The 21655-nt window shown below is 41.4% G+C and overlaps 1 protein-coding gene across 2 annotated transcripts in view; it reads right to left on the bottom strand.

Moving 5' to 3' along the window:
* Window positions 1-470: 470 nt before the first annotated feature.
* uggt1 (UDP-glucose glycoprotein glucosyltransferase 1) overlaps window positions 471-21655 on the bottom strand; it is a 47608-nt gene continuing 26423 nt past the window's right edge. Inside the window, exons 17-42 of one of the 2 annotated variants that reach the window (XM_079694461.1) lie at window positions 21279-21414; window positions 20861-20992; window positions 19905-20069; window positions 17141-17261; window positions 15719-15817; window positions 15471-15494; window positions 14863-14957; window positions 14164-14370; window positions 13896-14027; window positions 13617-13747; window positions 13428-13523; window positions 12851-12953; window positions 12657-12736; window positions 10803-10992; window positions 9843-10001; window positions 9342-9427; window positions 9144-9228; window positions 8959-9047; window positions 8156-8260; window positions 7922-8006; window positions 6752-6934; window positions 5975-6135; window positions 5561-5675; window positions 4973-5089; window positions 2358-2502; window positions 471-1601 (exon numbers count right to left, since the gene is read on the bottom strand). In XM_079694461.1, the coding sequence (XP_079550587.1) occupies window positions 1582-1601; window positions 2358-2502; window positions 4973-5089; window positions 5561-5675; window positions 5975-6135; window positions 6752-6934; window positions 7922-8006; window positions 8156-8260; window positions 8959-9047; window positions 9144-9228; window positions 9342-9427; window positions 9843-10001; window positions 10803-10992; window positions 12657-12736; window positions 12851-12953; window positions 13428-13523; window positions 13617-13747; window positions 13896-14027; window positions 14164-14370; window positions 14863-14957; window positions 15471-15494; window positions 15719-15817; window positions 17141-17261; window positions 19905-20069; window positions 20861-20992; window positions 21279-21414 (3061 nt within the window). In that variant the 3' untranslated portion in view covers window positions 471-1581. The remainder of the gene's footprint in view (window positions 1602-2357; window positions 2503-4972; window positions 5090-5560; window positions 5676-5974; window positions 6136-6751; window positions 6935-7921; window positions 8007-8155; window positions 8261-8958; window positions 9048-9143; window positions 9229-9341; window positions 9428-9842; window positions 10002-10802; window positions 10993-12656; window positions 12737-12850; window positions 12954-13427; window positions 13524-13616; window positions 13748-13895; window positions 14028-14163; window positions 14371-14862; window positions 14958-15470; window positions 15495-15718; window positions 15818-17140; window positions 17262-19904; window positions 20070-20860; window positions 20993-21278; window positions 21415-21655) is intronic. The other variant, XM_079694462.1, reaches the window with a different exon arrangement.

Here is a 21655-nt window from a genome sequence, read left to right on the forward strand (position 1 = left end):
GGTTTATATGTGGAAGGCAACATCAGTTTATCTTCAACAATTTAGAAGAAACTTAATTTGTCCACACAGTAGGAATATGATGTGTACCGTAATAACGAGGCAAATATTTCCCCGCTTGTTTTCACATACTACGTTCTTATAATATAAGCAACAAGCTTTTTAAAATATAATGCCTCTTCACATGTAAATAAATGTGAATGCCTTTTTATACACAAACTTAATATCCTAAGCTAAATCATGTCTACACTGAATAAAAATGTAAACAGTGACTTTAAATGTATTTCAACATTTCCATTTAATTGTAATTAATTGTAAACAATAGTATTACATTTTTATTGAATCTTAAAATTATTACTTTCAACTAACCTAATACAATTATGTATCATCTGTTTACATTATACATTTAAGTAAACGTTTCAATTTTCTTTGAGTGTAGGCAAACCTGAAAACACATGAAACAGCAACATGGAGAACTTCTTAATTAGGGATTTTTATTATTTAACAAAAACCAACAGGATGATAATGTCACATTCTTTAATGTTACCCCAAAATCAAAGGTTTTTTTCAGGTACGTCTTTATTGTCACAGCTGCTCTTCTCTTACAGCACCACTCTCTCTCTCCCTGAGTCAGACATTTATATTCCAAGACATGGGGTTTCAATCAAGGCCGCTTGAGCTGGACTACATTTTCATGTCAATTTCCAGATAATGAGTGTGAACATTACCACTCATGTCCTAATTCCATACATTCCCTTTAAGTGTTGTGAAGTTTAGATAGGACACTAAAAGTCCCCATTAGTTTGAGGTAAAACTAGAGTACCTACCTCTGCACAGCACAAGGCATCATGTAAATTTATTTAGCATGTTGCGAGATGGGCTTGCAAAACATTTGACTTCATAATTCAGTGGTATAAAAACGAATTGAGTTTAATCTCATGAATAACAGGGGGTCATAGTTCACTTCATTGGACATCAGTTTCATTATCTTCTGTGATTTTTGCATTCATCTGTCAAATCAGTATAAAAAACCTTTTTAATGTCATTATATTTATTTCAAACATGGCCCAGGCCTATTATTAAGGTGTGAACATTGGGAAATGACCTACAGTCTAAACTAAGTGAGAGTAAGCCTATTGGGTTGTACCCTTTACCAAAAAGGAGAAACAGCTTCAGTTGTATTCCTATAAGTGAGCAGAAATCCCTCCCAGCTTTACATGTTTCAAAATAAAAACCCCGGGAAACCAGCAGAGAGATTTTCTAACGCTCTCCTCCCGTTGTGCTTCGACCAAAACCAGAACCAGTGCAAACGTACAGACTGACATTTATAATAGGGGAATAAAACAAAGATCTTAAATTCACGATTTGCTTCACATGATACATTCTCACCACTTTCACACACGCGTACAGAAAAACCTCTTAGACCCGCCCTTTTCCCTCCCCGTCACACGATATAAAAAAAGACAAAGCGGTGTGAGCCGTCTAGCAGTGGTGTGTCGTCTGTCAGCAGGCGGGAGGAGGAGGAGGAGCCTCTTCAGGACTCTTTAAACAGAGTCCAGTTCATCACCTCGTCACAAAGGGTCCTCACAACTCTGTGTGAGCGTCTGGAAGAGAGAGAGAAGATCAGTCAAGACGATGGATGTGATCAGGTCAGAGCAGATGAATGTTGTTTCTATGTAGCTCTTACTTTACATGCAATGTTATAAAGGATCAAGATAAAAGCACTGAGTTGATCAGGGAGAATACAATTATTGTGATTTACATATTCTCACATGAAAAAGCAGTTGCTTGGTGAAAGACTTACAATGTTGCTTTTTATTTATCCTTTCTGCAAGATTACCTTAATGATTATTATTATTATTAAAAAAGTTTCTCTAGTGCAATGACAATATGTATTCCTTTACAAAACGAAAGGTAAAGAGAAGCCAATATGTTTAAGTGCCATTTTTTGAGCTTTACTAATATTTTAGGGATGGGGCCCTTTGTATTGTGGTTTGTTATCATAAACACTCATAATTAGGTGGTTTGGGTGGATTTCCGTACATGACTGACTTCAAAAAGGGCAGTCTAGCTCGCTTTAATGATAGGAGTGAACATTAAAGCTTGATACAAAAAAAATAATTATAGGAAATTAACATTATCATGTTTTAATATTGTTTGTTATCATGTTTTAATTTGGTTTGTTTTTCAATAAAAAGATGTGTCCTATCTTTGATGCAATAAAAACTTGTTTGTCTCTCAACAAAATGGTATGTATCCCAGTATGATATCTTCATGCCTTTGATGAATATCAGGATAATCATGACATAACCTCACACATCCTCCCCATGCCTACTCCCTCTGCTCTGAGCGTTCAGTACCTGTTTCCTGCTGTTTTTTCGTGTGCTGCACTTTCTCCTGCACTTTGGTCTGCATGCGTTTGATCTCCTGGTCGTAGTCGCTCCACTCGGCCACGATCCTCACCGCCGCCTGCAGCTTGGGCTCCTTGGTCTTCGGGTTGTTGCACTGAGGGAAGAATGAGCTGTTATTACTGTTGCTTTGGTGATCTCTCAGCAGGGGGAGAGAGCAGGCTGCATCGCTGCACGTGGTCATTTAAGGAGACCATTGGAGCTCAAACTGAACTGTCTCACATCTACCACAAGGGAACTACTTCAAAGGCCACAGTTTGCTCTGCGCCGGACAGAGATTCAGGTGAGGAGTCTCATCAGATGGGAAATGGCTGGTGATATCTTAACCAGTGATGATGGGGTTGGATGATGGTAGCGGGGTGTACTGAAGGATTTATGAGACTGTTTGGTATCTGTCTTCCATTATATTCCTTCATTACAGACAGGGCCGGTCCTTAGCATTGGCGTTATGGATGTTCGCCTAGGGCGCCAGATCTGGGGGGGCGCTGCACTGGCAGTTCTGGGAGGGGGAAAAGCATTTTTTGACCTTTGGTGCTCATCCCAATTTTCGGCCTTGATGTAACAACATTCATAATTAAGTAAATGTAACACCCTTTCCACCCTGGTTACACGTTTCATTTGCCCTGTACGATGGGCGCTGTAAGTGATGAAAGTGGGGGATGACAGCCAAAGTGCGAGTGAGCGTGGGAGCGAGCGAGGGAGAGAGACGGTGCACCGGCACTGTTGTTATTAGCATCTGGTGATAGCTGCGCTAACGGATATAAGAAGAAGATGTTTCTCCAACAAGGGTGGACGCTGAGAGGTTCAGTGAGGTAAAGGACTCTCAGTGTTTAGATAGTTCACTTTAGTCTAAGTTATCTCAGTGGGTCTCAAACGTTTTGATCACAATTTATGTAAACAAATCTTTCCAAGGCACCCCTTTATAATTATTAGGCAGAGGTCGCGTTAACCGAATATATTCCGTCTATGACGGAATTCTTTTGACAATGACGGAAAAATCTAAAAGCAGTCCGTCATTTTTGACGGATTAGAACAAACTCAGAACAGCGCCAAAGTTTCCCCGCAGCAGGGCTCCGGTGTTATCCCTTTATGTTGTTTCCAGAGCTAACTATGCCGTACTACAAATCATTGAAATGTCTGGGAGTTTATGCTTTACGCTGTGGTGCGCTCCCGCGAGGTGCAGTGGGCATGCACAACACGGCATAACACCGTCGCTAATATGTCAAGAGGCCCCCCCCCCCGTTGACAGTTCACGATGTGACGTCCACCCCTCAATTAAAACATGTTCATACAAAATTGAATACATTTGAAGCCTTTTTGATGTATGTTACCTATGTCAATAAGTTTCTGTTTTTGTAGTGCATTTGTCTTTTGTAGAGATTTTTCATTTAGTCTTTATATATTCTATTGTGTATTCCTTGGATACTCTATTGATCTTTATCTTTTCTACTGTACGAGAGGGGGGGGGTTGCTAAAACCTCACCTAAGGCAGCAAATTGTCTAGAACCGGCCCTGATTACAGACATACTTTTAGAATTTGTTCCTTATAAATTAAACCTACTGTACTTCTGTTATCAGATTGTTGCAATGAATGATCACTTTTCTTGCTATAAGACACTGAACCCACATCTAGGTAAGGGATAATGTGCAGCGAGGCGGTCATTATGGGGAAAAGAACACCCGACAGGCTCGTCAGGGATCCCGACGGAAAGAAATTGTTTTCTCGGGGAGCTTTTTGATTACAGATTTGAAAACATCGTTGCTTGCTTTAAAAGTAGCACAATTCATGATGTCAAACCTTGGAAAGCATCTAGATACCCCTGCCCTAATGACAAAGTAACTGGCAACTGAATATGTTTTGCCGTTTGATGTCTATGTCTGGACCGTTGCGTAAAAAGGAGGGTTTTTGCCCCGTTACTTCTCCGCTGTTTTCTAGTCCCTCTTGTCTTGACGGTTTGAAACTGTATTCAAAGTTAAATCAACCGGACTTCTTTCTGCAGATGTGAGCTTCCTTAACAACGGTCAATACATCCTTGACAGCGGTCTGTCTGGTCTGGATTAACAACGTGTCACATGTTCTGAATTGACCAATCAGAATCGAGTATTCAACTAAGCCATGTAATAAGTAAGGTTTAATGTGTAGCGAGGCGGTTATTATGGGGAAAAGAACACCCGACAGGCGGATCAGAGAGCCCGACACGAAGCGGAGGGATCTTGATCAGCGTCTTGATCAGCGTCTTGATCAGCATGCCCTTTTAAACTTATGGTATTATTTTTATTTTGTCATAGTGTCTATTGCTTATTATCTATCGCCTTATACATCCAAAAATAACTCATTCACATATGGAGCACTACATGTACATACTCAGTACAACACTACATCTCAGTAAGCCTGTGTGCCCTCTGGTGGCTGTTAGGAGGAACTACAATCCCTATAATAACAGCTCCACTGTGCAGGGACCCTACAGGTGTTTGACCACGTGAGGAGAACTGACAAAATAATATTACAAAACAGATTTCATAGATTCTATTCCTTTTCTCTTGCAAAAAAGTCAGAGTGATGTTACCAGGTCTATCGTCTTGGCGCTTCCCTTGGAGCTGTTGTCGCACCACGTCTCACACCACAGCCACTCCTGAGGCAGAGACTTTATGGGCACCTGGTGGATCATGTTGTTGGGCAGATCCTGGAAATAACACAGACAATGAGACCAATGACAGAAGCCATGACAGCAACTGTTAAAGAGACATTACAAAGAGAACTTGTTAGGGTTGTCTGTGTGAATCAAACCATGACGTTGACACGTGATGTTGAAGCTTAGGTGAATTTAAGTCGTAAAGGTTGAAATATAATCTGCAGACAGGCCTTGAAAAAACATTAACATGCACCGCTCTCCTTATATCTATGAAGGAGTAACTGTTATGAGCTCTCCTTGTTGCTGCGTTCAAGGACATTAGAAAGTTGATTCACGCTTTGTTTTCATAAAATCACTATCAGACAGGAAATCTATCTGCACAAACTGACATAGTGAGAAATCTGGATTCTCAAAACATAAGCTTTGCAGGTATTGTAAGCTGTAATACAAAAACCATCCTTTCTAACCCGTTTCAGGGGTTAGAATCACTTCGAGGGTGCGCATTAAAGAGAGTAATCTGACCTGGTCGAGGTTGGAGAGGCTGTTGGGGTCCTGGCTGAGACCCTGGTACTGTCCTCTGAGTCGATCTCCAGCTGCGATCTTCCTGAACTTCTTCAGGTCGACCACATACAGCGCACTGCAGGGGGAGAACAGGAAACATATGCATGAGATCATGAAGAACATATTGAGGAAGAGGAAGACTTTTTTTAAAAACTATTTTTCTTTTTTGTATTACTTTGAATATAATATACTTTAATATTGTTTGAATATTGTCTGCTTATCTGTATTATTGTGTTGCATTGTTGGAGAAGCCTGTGACCTAAGATTTTCAACGACACAATTACTCCGTAGTAGCTATGTTAGTTTGACAATAAAGAACCTTGAGTGAGTCTGTGTGCGAGCTGTCAGAGTGTGTGTCAGAGAGTGTGTGTGTACCTGATGTGGTATTTGCGCCCTGCGAGGTGGCTCGCCCAGTATCCGGTCTTCCAGAAGCGATAACCGTCCATCTCCCTCCGGCTCTCGCAGAACGGCGTGTATCCGTACGGAGCGCCCTCCAGGTCGAAGTCACGCAGCTCCTTCAGGTCCGTGCGCACGATCTGAAGAGAGGACACAACGGAGGGACCACTTCAGAGGGGAGACACTCGTTTCATTGAGTCGGTTATTTACTCCAATCATCGGTTATGTTTAAAAAAACTAGCAGAAGCTGACGTCTTAACATTGTATTTCATTTCAGTTGGTTAAAAAAAAAAAAAAATATATACATAAATAAAAATCAATAGTATTTGTGACATGTCATCATATAAGGTTTGCTACAACTTAATTCAGTTCCTTGAATTTGTGTATTCATTTATATTTTTTAAAAAGGACATTATATTCACATTTGAGAAGTTGCTACCAGTTGAGTTTTGATCATACTCAACTGGTAACATTTTGTAAATCCAGTAATCTCCTAAACTCTTCAAACAAAGTATTAGATTACAGCTAAAAGTCCTGAAACATGAGACAGTGGAACTTTGTTTCCCAGACTGAATCAGAAAAGCTTCTGGCCTTTTCAATCATTGAAATCCCCCAAAAGTCTCGAAATGATAACTTGTAATGTCAAATTGTGGAGCTTTTAACATCAGTTTTTTCATATCATCCGTTTACGATCTGAACATTACAAAGAACACATATTGGTCCAGAGGCAGGATTCACAGCCAGGTGTGAGCTCACCTGGTCGGCGTCCACAAACAGGATCTTGTCGACAGCGAGAGGAAACAGCACGTCCAGGAATAGGATCTTGTATCCCCAGATGATCCTCTGCTTCTCCGTCTGTTGGTGCAACCAGCGCGGCCATTTGTACTGCACCAGCTCGTACTGGAAGCCATACTGCTGCGCCATGTGGGGGATGAACTCCTGAGGAGGGCACACGCAGAACACACTGTCAACTAGGACACACTAGAGACAATGTCAACTGCAGTCAAACATAGCTGGATAAGAGACGTGAAATAAGAAATGGGCATCCGAATGAAAACCAGATTACATGTCAATACCAGGATGCTCATGGATGTGACAATGTTTGTGAAGACAGACAAATAGAGCTTTCAAATAAAAACAGGGTTCATACACTTTTTCACCAAGGATTTTCAATGACTTTTCAATGACCTCTACCTAATTTTCCATGACCAAAGAAATGACTCTTTCTCAGCGGTACCAATGAAAATGGTTTATTTGAACATGGAACAGGAAAATAAGGTCTGCATATGAAACATGTTGTGCCGCTCTAAAACAAATAGTTGGCTTACTAGCTTCTACAGGCTAAAGCAACTCAAATCTCTCACCGGCAAAACACCTCGTCAGTTAAATGCGATTTTACGTTTCATTACTGTACGATACAGTATTTATCATCATTATAGTATTACTATTTCGGCGATTAGATCAAATTTAAATTATATTTGATGCAACTTTAGTTACTTTTCCAAAAACCTTGGGAAAAATATTGCTTTCCAAAACTTTTCCAGGGCCTGGAATTAGCATTTGGAATTTCCATGACTTTTCCAGGTTTTTAATGACCGTAAGAACGCTATTAAGGACTTCGAACATCTGGGTTACTAAACAATCGTGTGTGGCCTTAGGAGATGAAAGAAGTAAAAGGATGAAATCAATATAGCAGGATAATGAGTCTTCACACAGTAAAAGCAGTCACAGAAACAGGGCTGATACTGAGGAGCGAGGCGAGGAATGATCAGGAGGTTTGGTTCTGCAGGCGGAGAGAGATGAATCCCCGCTGCATGCTTCACCTTGATTCAGAGCTCCTGCTTGAAGCTCACATCACTGACGGACAGAGAAAATCTCCACATCAATGATGGGATGCCCACTGATTCTCTAATGCTAGAATCTTACCTTGAACGCCGGGGACAGGTAGTTCTTGAGGAACCAGAACTTAACGGGAGTTTTGGTGTTTTTCAGAACTGACAGCATCATAATCCTGAGGGGAGGTAGAGTAAAGACATGGTGGCATCAGGGTTTGGAGAAGAAAGGGAACTCAATCTATATTTCTTTAAAAGACATAAGATGACAGTTTTGATTTGTATTTGAGGATTTTGGTTGATCTTTGGTCACATCTCTGAGTCTCACCTGAGGAAGCGCTCGTACAGATGCCCCGAGGCCACGGAGAAGATGTTTATCACGTCGTCTTTCTCCTGCTTCACCTCCTCTGGCTTCGCTCCACCTGTGAACCCTCTGAAAGACACAAGTCAAACTGGTTATTTGAGAGTTTAAAAGGCTTCAAAGGAAAAATGAGGTGTCATCCAGATTCTTCCAGGATAGAGTCAACCTGTATGTGGTAGGGCTGTGCGATTATGGCAAAAATCATAATCATGATTATTTTTGGTCAATAACTGATATCACGATTATTAAAAAACGATTATCCATTTATAGAAAAAAAAATGTGAACAGTATGTTTTTAACAGTTGATTATCGTGAACTTTAAGTATAATTCAACTGAAAAAATAAAAATTAAATTTGTCTTTTTATAAATAAAAATAATAATCGTTTTATTTTGATTACGTTGTTTTCGTAATCGTTGCAAGCAAAAATCGTAATTGAGATTAAAATATGATTAATTGCACAGCCCTAGTATGTGACAGTTAATCTTTACACATGGGCTACGGCTAACAATCATGACAGTTGTTAATTGAATTATACATTTTACAATACATCTCTACAACCCAAAGAGGTTTCATTTGCAATGATGGTCAACACGGAAACAAGCCCCTCACGCCTGAGACGCTCCAACGAGTTAATGTGTGAAAGCTTTGCCTCATTAACAACAAACAACAATTAAAATGGTTGATAGGCTGATAGATGAACACATTTATTTTTAAGCATATTTGATTATAAAAAGCAGAAACTACACATGTTTTATATGAAAGCTGCACCTGGTCAGAGATTTCCAGAAGCCGGCATCGTTCTCCTCCGTCACGTCGCTCAGCAGCTCCTCGTTGAACTTGTCTGGTTTCTTCTGGACCTGAACAACACAAACATTTAACCCAGTTAAATAATATGATCAATCCATTTGATAATATGCTGTGATTCTATATTGTCAGACAGTCACGTGACAGACCTTGACTTTAATGACGCGGGTCTTGAAGTTGTTCAGCACGACTATGATGTCATCGGACTCTGCAGGAGAGTCTGTGCCCTCATGGCTGCAACACAAGAACGAAACTAAACGCTTTACAAGTTTGTAAACCTCAGATATTTAGGTTGAAAAGCTTGTGGCTTTTCACTTCAGCGATATCAGCTCTCCTCTCTCTTCTACCTGTAGATCTTGTAGATGTCATCAGAGCGTCCTTTCCTCATCTTCAGGATCCAGGCGCCGGGGTTTGCCTTCAGCTGAAAGTATCCCTACAGAGCAGGAAACACGAGATGTACAGTGCGTGTGAGTATAATAATACTAACCCCTAACCCTATCCAAAAGAGCATTCAAAAGTATCAACAAAAGACAACAACTGGCATCCATCTGTTCCAAGGCGGTGGCAGTAAGAACATTACTGAAGTTCCATACTCAAGTAAATTCAAACATATTTACACTTACTTCTAATCCACTGCATTTCAGCAGGAAATACTGTACTTTAAAACATATTAAAATGCTGTCACATGTATGAGTGCAGATTGGTTACTTTTATTTTTGATGCTTAATATCAGGAGATCAGGGTTATAGTTATAATGGAGCATTATAAGAGTGCGGTATTTAAACTGTTACTGAAGTAAAGGATCTGAGGACTTGGACAACATCACGAGAGGCTCCTCTGGGACTCACCAGGTTTGCCATGACGATTGTATCCATGATGACGGGCTCGGAGGCCGTCCCTAAGGTGAACTGGAGGCCTCTTGGCGGCTGGCCTGAGCTCACGTCGAAACAATGACCCTCCAACAGAAGGTGCTCCAGCTCGTACTCTGCTGCCACGATGTTCTCCACCTGCAGGAGCCAGACAAGAAGAGCTTACTTTGTGCAGCCGATTCACCGTCTGGGGCTTTTAAGAATTCACATGAATGATTTCCAAACAAACCCAAGGTCTTCAAGCAAGAGTGAAAGATAATAAATCATTGCATATAATAAAAACATAGAAGAAGAAATGTCAGGAGATCAGCACTCTATCCTCAATCCTAACATATAAAATAGGTCATTATAATAAAAGGTATGCTTTTAGAATATAAATAGTCAAACAACATGACTGTAATGATCAAAATGCTCATTTGAATGTTGACCTAATAGTAAATCTAAGCCCTAAATATGTCAACATAATGCAACAGTATTAAATGGATACAATGTTTAATATTGTTCCAAAATGATAACCTTAATATCTTCACATGAATAAAACCTAATATAGAGACACAACTGTTGTCCTCTGCAAACGATCCTTGGCCCCAGTGAAAGTTGTCTTTTTGTTGAAAGTATTTACTTTATTGCAAAAGAAAGTAAAAAAAAAAAAAACCTGTGGGGAAAGATAAGTCTTTGTACAGTCCCTTTGACAAATAAAATGAGAAATAAATCCCTGAAGGTAGTTTCAAATCTGAGCAGAACGATATCAGTTTGTTTAAGTCCAAGGGAACGGGCAGTGTTTAAACCCTGACTGTTGTCGCACAATAAAACACAGAGTATTAAAACATTCAGCGCGCAGGATAGAGTGGGGCGATGATAACTTCAGAGTTCACTGCGAGAAACCCTTTTAAATAATTCACAAGTTCACATCCAGATCGAAACTCAGACAAACTTTACCTCCTCCAGGTAGATGTTGTCCAGGTCGTAGCGGGTGTGCACAGACTCCACCATCCAGGTCTCGGGAGTGTTGAGGTTCAGCGTGAAGAGAGGAGACTGAGGCATGTCCAGAAACTTGGCCAGGGGGCCGAGGGAGAAGCTGCCGTCAGCCTGGAACACCACCTCGGGCTCCAACACGTGGCGGTAGAAGCTGGAAGAAACAAACGGACCTTAAAAACAGGTGAAGGAGTCCTAAAGTCATAAAGTCATAATCTGACATGAGCTGGATTCTGCTATCCAAGTCAAACATGAATAAATATATAAACAAACAAACCTAAAGGAATAGAGTGGCTTTACTTGGAAACAGAAGTTGTCCAAAACACATTGTGTGCATCCTTGAAGTCTAACAAACCGGTTACTTTGTGTATTTCCCTCTCATAAAACATTTTAAAATGATTTCATGACCCAACACATCCAACATATTATTTGTATTCCCTGATCGCAATAACTACTACTATTACATTACATTAGCTGACACTTTTATCCAAAGCGACTTACAATAAGTGCATTCGACCAAGAAGATACAAACTTGAAGAAAACAGAATCATATATTAGACCCTCCAGAAAAACGCGATTCTGCGATCGCAGAATTTACCGCATAATCAGCAAAATGGCGCAGATTTTTAAAAAGGCCGCATATTTATCAAAAGGCCGCATAATCCCCGCATTTTTCCACACAAAGTTGAGAGGAAAAAAAAGTTAACTCGTCTTGACGAGTAGTGATGATGACGCGACGTCATCAGCCCACGCATCACAGAAGGCAAACACCGTCGCGTGAAGGTGTGGAATTCACACACCAAGATGAACAAATCGAATCCATCTCATTTACCAACGAACATTTCTGCTAAAGACCGGGCAAAGCAGTACCCCAATGTCTTGCACGAAAGTGGGGGGAAACTGTTCTGTACCCCGTGCAACTGTGTGTTGGAGCATAAAAGGAAATCGACTGTGAATACCCACTTCGATTCGCTCAAACATTCAAAAATGGTTTCTGCTGCGGACAAGAAAGCCAAGCAACTCACGCTCACAGAGGCTTCAACCTCCAAAACCCTTTCGAGGGTTGCAAGAAACGAAGTGAGTAGCCTACAAGATTGAAGCTGGTCAGATAACGAACGAGTAAATGAAAACAGAATGAGGCGGAGAAGTGTGTGTGTGCGTGCGTGCGTGTGTGTGTGTGTGTGTGTGTGTGTGTGTGCATCACTTTCTGTGATGTAGTTTGCTTCTAGTATGCTTGTTTATAATAGGAATTCAGTAGTAGCCTAGTAACAGGGTATGGGAGAAGAATAACCTTTTTTGCGCTTCCCACACATTTCACAACTTTTCGCAACTTTCCGCAATTTCATCGCATAAAATCACATTAAAATCCTCCATGTTTAATCGCATAATCAAGGATTTTAGCCCGCGTTTTTCTGGAGGGTCTAATATAAGTACATCAGGTTTCATAGAGCCAAACATTTCAAGTGCTACTCAACTGGCTTCAGATAAGCCAGCCCTTTATTAGTATATAAGTGCTTTGTTAGTAATTCTATCGCTCGAAGTGGAGTCGAAAGAGATGAGTTTTCAGTCTGTGCCGGAAGATGTGTAAGCTATCTGCTGTCCTGATTTCAATGGGGAGCTCATTCTACCATCTACTACTACTACGCTACTGCTGCTACTACTACTGATAATAATACCACCTTAGCTCATATCATTTTGTCATGTTTGATCTTTGCCTATTTTAATTGTGTTTTGAAAGGTCCCTGATTGTTGGGTCCCTATAAGTCAGTACAAATCCATGTTTAAAGCTAGAGAGTGTGTACTGTGAACAGTCCTCACCTCTTGAGAGGCATGTCTGACAGTTTGGATTGGCAGTTCATGAAGACCCTTAAGTTGACGTTTACCAGCTGCTTCAGAACCTGTGGGAGGAGAGGAGGAGATGTTCAAGAGGACAAGAAGGACAGGTTAGAAATAACATGTGGACAGGGTCAAAGGGAGGTCAGGCAAATCAACAGGGAGGACATTGGACCCACCAGCAGCAGAGGAGCCAGCTTCTGAGCGTCTCTGGTCACAGGGTCCACCACGGCAACAACATCAAAGTACACCTCTCCCTCCTTCGGGCGGATCTTCACAGCACTGCAACAAAGGAATATCAGAACATCAGAGATGAAGGGAAAGTAAACACAAACTTCAGATATTCAAGGCTATAGCTGTCTGCAGAGGATGCACTGATCCGGAAAAAAATTCAAATATTTACAATCATTTTGAAGGTTCAATACTTTTGATACAGTGTTTGCCAAGGACGGTCCAATATGTTAAAAAATGCCAGTATGTGATATGAATGATTGATTTGTATTTTCTTTGGTATTTCCCGTTACTTTGAAGTTTTGGTATTGTTTTTTAGATTTATTTTAGTTTGTGTTATAAATGTCGATTGTGTTGCTGTGGGGAAAGTTTATCTTAAGGGTATATCCCAATGATTGAACTTGTACAAACAAACAAACACTATGCAAAAACCAAGCCAGCCTAGACGAGAGCTTCAGAAGTTCTCTCCTCAGGGAATAAAGGAGGCTTGCTTGTATGAATTATGTGCATGTATTACAACTTTACCTGTAGCGGTCATCTGCAATGTCATATTCCACCCGGGTTTCTCCTTTGGGCTGAGAGGAGAGCAGAGCGTCCACCTTCATCACCAGATCGCTGGCCCTGAGAGAAACACCGCATTCAACTCTACAGAATCTACAAAACCTTACTTCACATTTCATTTGTTTAACTCCACAGATGCGTGAAATAAAATACCTGTCCTCCTCAATCCCAAACTGTTTGACCTTGCTTTTGATTCGCTCTCCAGATGTCTTTAGGATGATGCTCTCCAAAAGCAGGAAGTCATCCTGGTTGAACACCTCCTCCTCCTCCAGGGGCCCTATGATCTGTAAACCAGAAAGAAACAGTATTGAATGTACTGCTACAGTTACTGCTGTCAAGTTTATCCATAAATACAAACGTTATTTGTTCACAACGTATCTTTATTTTCAGTGCAGGATATTTAAAACAATGGGAAACCCGATTGTGACTCACTCTTCCGTTGCTGATAACGGCTCTCTGTCCTTTCTTCAGTTTGAGCACGTCTTGGCAGTAGGCAGCGTGGGAGAGCAGGAAGTCGAATTTGGGTCCATCGTATGCATCCTTGAACAATGACACATCCATACCCTGAGGAAAAAATAGATAACTTGTAGGCAGTTGATCAAAGAAGAGGGGTGGGACTTCATTAAGTCACAAAGCCTGATGTGTGATCAACAGTGACAACAGAAGGAAATGGATCATTTTGAATCATGTCCTCCCTCACCCCGACAGCAAAGTCCCCGATGTCCGCTCCCTCCTCCAGGGCCGCGGCGGTCTCTTCTTTGGCCAGCTTGGTGATGAAGTTCTTGGCGTTGTTGGCAGATTGCGTCTGCATGGCCGCCCAGATCGCTCTGGCCACGCGACTCGTCTCCGTGGACACGGCAGCCGACGGGTTGTTGATCATCCCCAGCCGGACGTCGTTGCTCGTTTTCTGGTGTGGAGGTGAAAGAGTTGTCACAACTTTGAGAGGAGAAGAGGTTATCAGATGATCTATAGAAACACATGGTGACAGGATGCCACTTTGTGTGAGGTGATCCTATTTTAATACTGTCTAATTGGCATTCTACAGTCTGGGAGATAGTAAGGACGAGAGTTATGGTTTAAATAAATGAAACGATATTAAAAAGAATGTTTTTCCATCATCAATATTAAGGTAAATGTAAGTAAGACACATACAGATTAATGTATTAATTACTAATAAACTGTGAACAGCTGCTTTGTCATATATATATAAGAAAAAAATATATAGTTCAAGATTACAATACTAAGTCACTACATCTGTCTACCAGCTTTTTACTTTTTTTTTAAATTTTTTTTAAACAATTTGTATGAGAATGATAGAACAAGTACAACATTGATCAAAAATATAATAAAAAAGTTTTCAATGTCCAGGCGAAAGAGATGGTTTGGAGAGAAGTTGTACCATGTGTCTGATGGCGTCATAGAGAAGCTGACGTCCAGATGGCTTGTCAAAGTCTCCGACCACCCAGAAGGTCACAGGGCGGATGTAGCCATCGTCTGAAAACCACAGAGGAAGAAACACAGACGTCAGAGGAAGTTGATGATGTGATCCATATGGTCAAACTTATGGGGTAGAGAAGGCGAGCCATGTTGTTTTGGGTAGGAAACAAGTTCAGGAAATCTATGTGGGTAGAACGTGGATGTAAAAAAAACATAAGAAATAATATTTGTATTCTTGGTGTCAACTACTCGTTCATTTCTTAACAATACATGTTACTTTTAACATCCTATTCTCCATGCAGCTACAACAAATGACACATGCTCTCCTAAAGATGGAGAAATCAATGTTAGAACAACATGAGCAGTTATGCAAATACCTCACCCTAATACACAATCATCACATGCATAATAAGCAAGTTGTGTTCTCTGAGAAATGCATCACAGATGGAAGAGTGGTGGTGGGTTAACAAATGCATCTCAACACTGCCAGCCATATCGCTTTTACAGAAAACAGAAAGAAAAGAGCAAGTGAGGAGGAGAGGGAACGATGCGGAGGAGAAGGCTGATTACCATGCCTGTTGGTGCTGGTCATCCCTGATGCAGGGGCATTTTAAAATCACAGAACAGGAGGAAGAGGAGGAGGAGGAGGAGGAGGAGGAGGAGGAGGAGGAGGATGAGGAGGAGGAGGAGAGGACAGAAGGAGAATACACAAAGAGAGCTTTTAGGCTTGAAGGTGACTAAATTATCTTCACTAGAAACAAAAACTCTCGTTCATTCAGAGTTTTTCTATGCGATGAGCTTTCAGATGAGACGGTCACCTTTCTTAGTCATGTAGTTCAGGCTGTTGGCCACAGCGGTGCTCTTCTGCTTGGTGTCCAGAGTCGAGAAGCGAGCGTAATCGTCGATAAAGAAGTTGTCTGAAAGAAGAGAAGAAAATGGTAATCTGTAGGTCCTGTAGAAAATGTAAAAAGAGTGTTTAACAGCAAATATGTACACATGTGAATGTGTACTAGAGTTGAAAAGCAAAGCTAATATCTGAATATGTTTATGGTGTCATTTTTATACTTGCACCACTATTGATATTTTTTTTCCAAATGTGTACCGAGTGCTCTTTTCCCTCTGGATAGAATAGAATAGAATAGATAGGGAGGGATGAACCCCTCTTTAATGGTCACACATGCAGAGCACACAGCACACAGTGAAATGTGTTCTCTGCTTTTAACCCATCCTAGTACCAGGAGTCTAGCACCAGGAGTCTAGCACCATGAGTCTAGCACCAGGAGTCTAGCACCAGGATTCTAGCACCAGGAGTCTAGTACCAGGAGTCTAGCACCAGGAGTCTAGTACCCGGAGTCTAGCACCAGGAGTCTAGCACCAGGAGTCTAGCACCAGGAGTCTAGCACCAGGAGTCTAGCACCAGGAGTCTAGTACCAGGAGTCTAGTACCAGGAGTCTAGCACCAGGAGTCTAGCACCAGGAGTCTAGTACCAGGAGTCTAGCACCAGCAGTCTAGTACCAGGAGTCTAGCACCAGGAGTCTAGCACCAGGAGTCTAGTACCAGGAGTCTAGCACCAGCAGTCTAGTACCAGGAGTCTAGCACCAGGAGTCTAGCACCAGGAGTCTAGTACCAGGAGTCTAGTACCAGGAGCAGTGGGCAGCTCTTGCACAGCGCCCAGGGAGCAATGGGAGTGGGGGGGGGTTGTCCGGTGCCTTGCTCAAGGGCACCATGGCAGGGCCCAGGAGGTGAAGTGGGACCACTCCAAGTAGCAGTCACACTCCATATTTAGGTCTGGTCGGGGACTTGAACCGACGACCCTACGGCTCACAGTCCAAGTCCCTACTGACTGAGCCACTGCTGGATACTAAAGCTCTATTACATCTTATACTCCTAAATCCTAAGTAACTCCAAACTTATAATAGAAAAAAAGAGTTAACATTTTAAAGTGAAAAAGTGAATAACTGAGAATGAAAGTATTCCAAATGTCATGATTTGGAGGACATATAGTATGTAATTGGAAGAGGTTCAAATGAATAGAAAGTTTGTGTGAAGTGTCTTTGATTCAAATGTAGAAAATGATCCAAACAAACCACAGTATCTCACATTGAATAGTGTTAACACAACAAAAGGTTGTGGTCAGGAATCTGGAAGAAAATAGTTCATCTAAAGTGTCACACTGTAAAGAAATACAACATTAACAAGTCTTAAAAAAGCTCCTGTGGATCTTATGTTTCTGTACTCACTGGTATCGGAGAGATCCAGGTAAGTTCTGATGGTGGACAACACTCTGGGGTTGATGCGAGGAACAACGTTGGCCTGATTCATGATGAAGTCAACGACGTCCTGATCTGTGGCCAGCTCCCCCTGTTGGCCACGAGAGAAGACATTCAGGATGGCTAAGGAACAATTCAGGGAATCATTTAGAGCAGGGGTTTTCAAAGTGTGGGAAGGTGAGCCTCCCCTCAGAGAACATAAGAACAGCCGCGGCCCCCCCCTCCCAATTATTATTGCTATTATTATTATTATTATTGTTGCTATAATGCAGGGGTATTCAATTGCATTTCAAAGAGGTCCAGGAAGAGAAAATGTCATTAAATGCTCTGTTTTCGCTGTCTACCTTTCTCTTTTTTGAGCACGCCTTTTGAAATTACTCCGGCTGTTTCTGTCTTCTTGTCTCGTGTGTGTGTGTGTGTGTGTGTGTGTGTGTGTGTGTGTGTGTGTGTGTGTGTGTCTGTGTGTCTGTGTGTCTGTGTGTCTGTGTGTCTGTGTGTGTGTGTGTGTGTGTGTGTGTGTGTGTGTCTGTGTGTGTGTGTGTGTGTGTGTGTGTGTGTGTGTGTGTGTGTGTGTGTGTGTGTGTGTGTGTGTGTGTGTGTGTGTGTGTGTGTGTGTGTGTGTGTGTGTGTGTGTGTGTGTGTGTGAATCTATCGTGCTGACTCACTGACTGCACCGATTTGATTGGCTGAGTAGCGTCACCTCCTTAAACATTAAACAATAACTTTTTTAAACCTTTTTATCTTTATGTTTGAAACATTTTTAACATTTTCAAGATGGTGGATAAATCCTTCTATGCTCCCGGCAACACACTGAACGTCAACTTTGCCTCCTTATTACGCTCACCCCTACTTTAGTGGGAACAATGAGTCTGCGTCTTTGATGCAGGGACGCAATGTAGACAGGAATAAAGGCAGATCGTCCTCTGGCTGCAGCCTTGACCGGTTCTTGCTTTTGATCAAAGTAAGTATTAATAAAAATCAAAGTAAAGGGCGGTGCCGGCCGTCAGCGCCTCACACTTTGAAAACCGCTGATTTAGAGGACAATATTCACTGCAGACCCTAAACAGATGCCGTAGTTGATTGCCCGTGTGCTTTGTAACCTCAAAGTCAGTTAGGACAGCAATCTGAAGATGTACTAGCTCTCCCGCTGAAGTACCTGATGCTTGTGTATCGAATGAAAAGTTTTCCTCCAACAAATTCTTATTAAACATTAAAGAGGAGAAAACAAGATGACTAACACCATGTTCAACTCTAGAACTGGTGCAGCAACTCAATAAACCAGAGCCTCTGTTACAAGAGAGAAGCTATTTGAAGAGAACAATTGAAACATTTGGCTCCTCAGAGTGCTGACTCCGACATTAAAACCAGAACGCATGGCAGATGGCATGCTCACAAAGATTTAGGTTCACACAAAAAGTATTACTTACTAAAAACCAAAGACTTCCCGAAATAATCCTGTGGCTCTCTTCTCATTTATTTTTTCTGTCAATTAAACTCTATTTGTAGCAGATTAAAATTCATCAAATAAACACACCCACTGGTATTATCACTTTGTTAGCTATGCCTGAGTGAACGTGTTACTTATTCCTTTGATTCGTTTACCAATTGTTTTAAGATGCAAAACATAAGTTATCTTTAGTTAATTGATAGATATGAGGAAATCAAATCAAATCTACTAAGTACAAAATAAGAACTCATAACATGTTTTAAGCAAAGGCAATTCAATACTCATCAGTGTGTCTGCACAGATAATAAGATGGGTAGTTCTTTTTTTTGTGACTAAACTGCAATGAAACTGTTTAATGCGCTGAAGATAAATATAAAGGCCCTTTCAAACATACAAATGATATCATACCTTTACCAAACAACCGTGGTACATCGTAATTAGGGCTGAACGATTAATTGATTTTAAATCGAAATCGCGATTTGAAATGATGCGATTATCAAATCTCAAAGCCTGCGATCTTTTTTAACTTTTTTTTTTTTTTCCTTCTTGTGTGTCAGTCATCCACACCAATGAGAAGTGCTGTGCTCCACATGTACCAGCCATTGTTAACCAATCAGAAGTGGCCCATGACAGAAGGTGATAGACAGATTGATCCAATCACCTGCCAAGTATTTTTGAAAGTGCCTGCCCTTTTCCAAATGGCTTCCAATGGAGCTCTCCTAGATGGTTTGGTGAAACAAACCATCTGAGTCAGGTTAGTAATGCTCCATCACATGTTCTACATCTATTACAGGGTGAATCTTAAACTGAAGCTTGGCTTTAAAGCAACCCAACAGAAGTTTCATGTAAGTTTAGTTCTTTCACTCGTAGCTCGGGCTGCGGGGGTGCTAGAGACGGGAGCATGTTGATACGACCTTCCTAGCCGGAGTCATGGCGGCATTTTACAATAAACTTCCGTTGGGTCGCTTAAAAACAAATATCGCAATTCGAATCGCAATATTTGTCAGAAAAATCGCAATTATATTTTTTCCCAAAATCGTGCATCCCTAATCGTAATGTGGCAAGGAAACCCTTATTGGTTCAGTGTGACTGGTGAGTGTTCAAGGTTCAAGGCTTTTATTGGTCATAGCTACAATGTAGTTATGACGATGAACAGTGCAACACAATAAAACAGAAAAAAATTGTGAGTGAGTGAGTGAGTGAGTGAGTGAGTGAGTGAGTGAGTGAGTGAGTGAGTGAGTGAGTGAGTGAGTGAGTGAGTGAGTGAGTGTGTGCGTTCTAACTGACCAGGTAGACGGCTCTCTGGTAGAAGGTGGTGGTCTCCAGGATCTTCTGCATTGTGACCGTCTCCAGTTCGTCGGGGTCCAGCTGTTCTCTCTGGTACGGGATGCCGTTGTACATGACGACGGGCAGCGGGCCGACCCCCGTCTGCTGGTAGTAGGCTCGCCCGTCCTGGAAGAGGAGACACAAAGTGGTGTTACTGTTATTTGCATCAGCTTCTTACCAACACAAAACCAGCGCTGGAAAGGGAATTGAATCCATGCTTTTATTTCGAGCAGTTTGGAAGATTGCAAAAGTGTTGCGTGAGTACAAGTTATAGTACACATGCTTTCAAAGATCAATAATCGTGTCAATAAACTGCTCTGAAGGCTGCAAACTTTTAGAAAAAAGTTTCTTACTAAAAACACATTTACTGTGAGTTACTTTGTAATCTGACAGGTGTCTGCAGTTAAAGACACAGGGAAGCTGCATTTGGCTTCTACACTATAACATAGTTGGAATAACATCCCATAAGATCGTAGGCGCTGTCAAACTTAACTTAAATGTTTTCTGTTATAAAAATGTTTTCATTTTAAATTAACAGTTTCACATTGTGGAAATAATGTTCCTTTATTTTATTATTTCCCTTTTTAAGCGTGGCATGAGGTGAGAAGCCAGTACCTATCTCTCCGTCTTAAGGGTGGATATGAAGGTAAAGCAAGGGGGTGATAATATTCATTTAGCACAGCCTGGAATTGATGGGGAAAGTGTTACTTTGACACGATGTTAAAAGCTTTAAGTTCACTAGCAAACTCAGTTTATCCTGCATCCTTAATCTATACACAAACAAAAATGTTATCACAATTTCAAATTTGTAAATTCTACCCTTTATCAATTCATTAGCTAGTGTCAGCTGACTTTAAGCACTGCATAGACATTCTAGTAAAAGGTAAGAAATGTCCACCTCCTTCAGCCCCTCTCACCTGCCTGCTGCTGTCGTAGGTGGAGTCGGCTCCCAGGACGCTGCTGACCTCCACGTAGGGGAACTTCTTCTCCAGAACTTTCACCACGTCCCCAACACTCAGCTTTCCACCAATAGGCACCCGGTTGTATATCTTATATGAAAATGGTTAGAAAGAGTTATATATATATATTAGGTTAGTAAACTAAATATATCACAATAAGAATCAGTTGTTGATCCATTCCATTTCACTTGTTAGACGCTTTTATCCAAAGCGACTTACATACATTCAGTACTGTGGGCAATCCCCACAGGAGCACTTTGGGGTGAAGTGTCTAGCCCAGGGACACAACGACATGCTGAGTGCAGTGGGACTCGAACTTGCTATCCTCTGATTCGAAGATCAGCGCACTAACCCACTGAGCCACATCCTCACTCACCGAGATGACCGCTTCAAAAGCACTCTGACTGTCCACCTCGTAGCTGATGTAGTTGTAGGCTCGGACCAGCGCCACGCCTGCATCCTGCATACCGTCTACGTCATCTTCATCTGACACCACGAACACCAGCCCTATCCTGAAACACACACAACAATAACGTTTGTAAAACACACTCTCCTGTGTGTATCGGTTAGTTTAAAATCAGAGCCGGTGCTGTCTGCTTCATCATTATTTAAGCAAACTGACCACCATCCCAAAATGCCCACTGCAGGGAGGTATCAAAGGGCTACCCAAACCTGCCTGAGAAAACTTTTAAATTACACTACACGTCCCAACTGACTGAAGTTTTTTTTTTGCAGCTACTGTGGTGCAATAAA

The sequence above is a fragment of the Notothenia rossii genome (assembly GCF_949606895.1).
Source record: "Notothenia rossii genome assembly, chromosome: 7".
NCBI lineage: Eukaryota > Metazoa > Chordata > Actinopteri > Perciformes > Nototheniidae > Notothenia > Notothenia rossii.